At 29.6% G+C, this 3,399-nt stretch overlaps 1 protein-coding gene across 1 annotated transcript; it reads right to left on the bottom strand.

Moving 5' to 3' along the window:
• Window positions 210-2,329, bottom strand: LOC107635804 (vacuolar amino acid transporter 1). Its single transcript, XM_016339368.2, has 2 exons — window positions 1,677-2,329; window positions 210-878 (listed from the first exon to the last, which is right to left on the bottom strand). Exons 1-2 carry the CDS (start codon window positions 2,301-2,303, stop codon window positions 339-341), a joined length of 1,167 nt encoding a protein of 388 aa, XP_016194854.1. The 5' UTR covers window positions 2,304-2,329; the 3' UTR covers window positions 210-338.

Raw genomic sequence — 3,399 nt, 5'->3', positions numbered from 1 at the left:
CGCCTAGTAGCACGATGATTATATAGCTCTCTCACAACTACGTTTTTACGGTTTAGATTGCTCTCATTTTGTTCGTCGCTACTACAAAAATCGCTTTTATAATCTTTTTTCTTTGGCTAATACTGGATAACTGTAATCGAGTTATATATATTTAGTAGTAATTAAACTCATGCACAGTAATAATAGATAAGACTTACAAAAACATAAAATAAAACAAGAAAATGAGAATCTATTAATTTTATTTTGACCTTTTCTTTCGTCAAAAGATCCTTAAAACAAAAACACTGAAAATGAAAACAGAAACAAGACATCTTATATAGTTTCATAATGTCCTTCCTTCAACTAGAATGATGTGCTTGAAAACTCTCCACCAATGATCTTGATGAGGAAATAGTACCCATCACCCCAAGAAAGAACCCTAATATGATGAGGAAAAAGTTTAGGAGCAAAAGGGGCTTTGCAATTTGACCCCAAAAGATCTTGAGATAGAAAGAAGATGGCAAAATCAAACAAACTGCTGCACTAACTAGAGATCCAGTGAGGCTAAGTACATGCTCAAAATATGGGACTGAAAGAGCAAGTGCAAGAATGATCAAAAGGAAGATTGAACCAGCACAACCCCTAATTACCATTTTTGTCCTTCCACTCATTGAACTTGGAAGCCTATGCTCTAAGTGAATTGCAAAAGGTGCAAATTCAAGTGCATATTTGGTCATGGGGGTTAACACTGTAGCCCATAGAGCAATCTTTGTAATGATTTGCTTTGGTGGCATGCTTAGAGTGAATTGAGAGTTAACATTAGGCCCAAACATTTTTGCACCTAGGAACCCAATAATCATATATAGTGCTGTCACAATTGTGAAGCTCACAATGGATACCTGAAATTTTCCCAAATGAAAAAAATATGGAACAATAATTAGTTCTCAACATAAAAAAATCAATTTGAAAAATTAGTGTTGCATGTGATTTTAATGACAAACTAAAATGTGTTTTTTACTAAGAGTTTACATGTCAATAAAAAAAAAGTGACAGAAAAATAGTTATTGCAACCCAAATTTTGTAAAAGAATAGTGATCATAACATATCTGTATATTATTAGTTTGTTTCAAATTCTTAAAATAACGATGTGATAAGATATTCATGTTACGGTTTGTTTGGGTGAGTTTCTAAGAAAATATTTTTTTTGAGTTATTTTTTTTTTAAAGAGTTTATGAAAAAATAAAAATAATTTTATGTTTTGGTATCTCATGCAAAAATTTTTTTTTATCTATTAATTATGTTTGGGTATAACAATATAACGTACTTTTTTGTTTATTTATTACATGAAAAACATCTTTTTTTTTAAAGAAAAAAGATCTTTTAAAAAAAGATGTAAAATTACAGCTTCTCAAAAAAGATATTTTTTTTTATTTTTTTAGTACTTTTACTTTTACTATTAGAAATTTGCCAAAGACACTAAAAACTAAAAAAAGATCTTTTTTTTATCAAGAGAATTAATGACGCCCAAACAAACACTTAGTATTTAATAATAATAATGATAATAATAATATGGAGCAAAACAAATAATATTAAATTTTGGAAAAACTAAGACCAAGAAAAGTTTCTATAAAGACCATAAAATTAAAAAAAGCTATTTTACAATAACAAAAACTTGTTTAAGCTAATAACTTATGTACCTTGGTAAACTTTGAAGGGTCTTTCATAGCTTTATATATATTAGGGAAAACAATGTGTCCTCCATAGCTGAAAAGAAAAAGCCCAGAAATTGAAGGAATATTATGCATCTGAAAAACCGGTATGCTATGATTAGTCAGAACACCTCCAAAAACGGCGGCAGCCGCCAACGACACGAAAATGACGACGGACATGAGAATCCCAAGGGTGGAAAGAAACGAAATGGAAGAAAGGTCTCTTATCCACATTGTAGGGAGAGCAATGAACACAGCCACAATAGTTAGTAGTTGCGAAGTTGACAACTTCGCCAGGTTAAGTTTCAAAGTAGTTCCTAAAAAAACAGTTATCAAATTGTCGTGTAGCGAAATAGTGTAGGAGATGAGAGCCATGAAAATCTCCATGTATATGAAGGTAGAGACTAGTATCCTTCCTTTCGATCCGAACGCTTGGCCGCCGATATCCGCGTAGCTTCTTAGCTTCGTTGGGTATCTGCGAAGGCATTTGCCGAGGATGTGGGAAGTGTAAGTGCACATGATTCCAAGCCCTATGAGTAAGGTTGAGGAATATGCCCAGCCACCTTGTTCCACACCATATGGAGTTGATAATTGTCCCAAACCTACAACCAACATGTGTTAAAATAATCTGCAAAATTTTAAAGATGAAAACTGAGATGCAGTCGATTTTACGTGAAGTTGATAGTCGAAAACTGTTAGATGAAAATTTAGTTAAATCAGTCAAATCATCTAACGGTTCTCAATTATCAACTTTACGTGAAGTTGACTGCACATGAGTTTCCACCAATTTTAAAATAGGCAAAAATATATCACATTTATTTCCAACGGTATAATGAGTCACTTAATGAAAAGAGACTGAATGACTAGTATATATTTTTGTCAATTTCAAAAATATAATTATTGGAATTAAAATCTTAAAAATTATTTCGGTACATACGGCGAATTTAAAAAATTATTTTGAGCTTATCTCTACCTTAAAGCTAAGGTACCTTCTATGCAATACTGATCTAAAAGATTTAACCAACTAATAGAACAACATTTAAACCAAGCTGGGAATATTTGTAAAATTTTCAAATAATAATATATGACCAACAAATGGTTAAATGCAGTTATAAGCGAGCTAAACAACTCTTGTGAAAAGTGACAAAGAATTATTCCAATAAAAATACTGTGTCTATCTTATAGATACAAGAATTATACACATTTGTTTACTACTATTTGATAGTATTTTTACTCACGTGCTTATACTTCTTTTAATGATAAAATAATAAAAAATAGAATTTTATTAGGTAGACAATGATTTTGTGAACAATGGACTTTAAAATTGACCTAATAAAATAAAATACACTACACTATGAAAATACCCACCTAAATCTTAAAATTAGGATAACTATCTACATACCTAGTGAATTGAACATTCGATATATTTATTGTTCACATTGTTTAGTATTTTCATTATTTACCTATACTTTTCCTAAAAAATATTGGGAGCCAATTAACTCTTTTTAACTAATAATTAAACATTTTAGAAAAACATCTAAAACCAAACATAATAAAAAATCTAAAACTCAAATAAAAAGAATATTTAAAAGTGAAATTAAGTAAATTTAATTTAGGGAATAGAATTTAGGATTTAATGTTTATAATTTAAGATTTAGAATTTAAGATTTAAAATTTATAATTTAAAATTTAATATATAGAATTTAAAATT

This window comes from Arachis ipaensis, chromosome B04 (genome assembly GCF_000816755.2).
Source record: "Arachis ipaensis cultivar K30076 chromosome B04, Araip1.1, whole genome shotgun sequence".
NCBI lineage: Eukaryota > Viridiplantae > Streptophyta > Magnoliopsida > Fabales > Fabaceae > Arachis > Arachis ipaensis.
The sequence above is the reverse complement of the archived record's forward strand: the minus strand, read 5'-3'. Positions and strand labels throughout refer to the sequence as shown.

Coding starts and splice junctions, on each gene's coding strand:
- LOC107635804 (XM_016339368.2), bottom strand. CDS start 2,303: ATGTTGGTTGTAGGTTTGGGACAATTATCAACTCCATATGGTGTGGAA. Junction 879..1,676: donor ACCCTTCAAAGTTTACCAAG/GTACATAAGTTA, acceptor GGAAAATTTCAG/GTATCCATTGTGAGCTTCAC.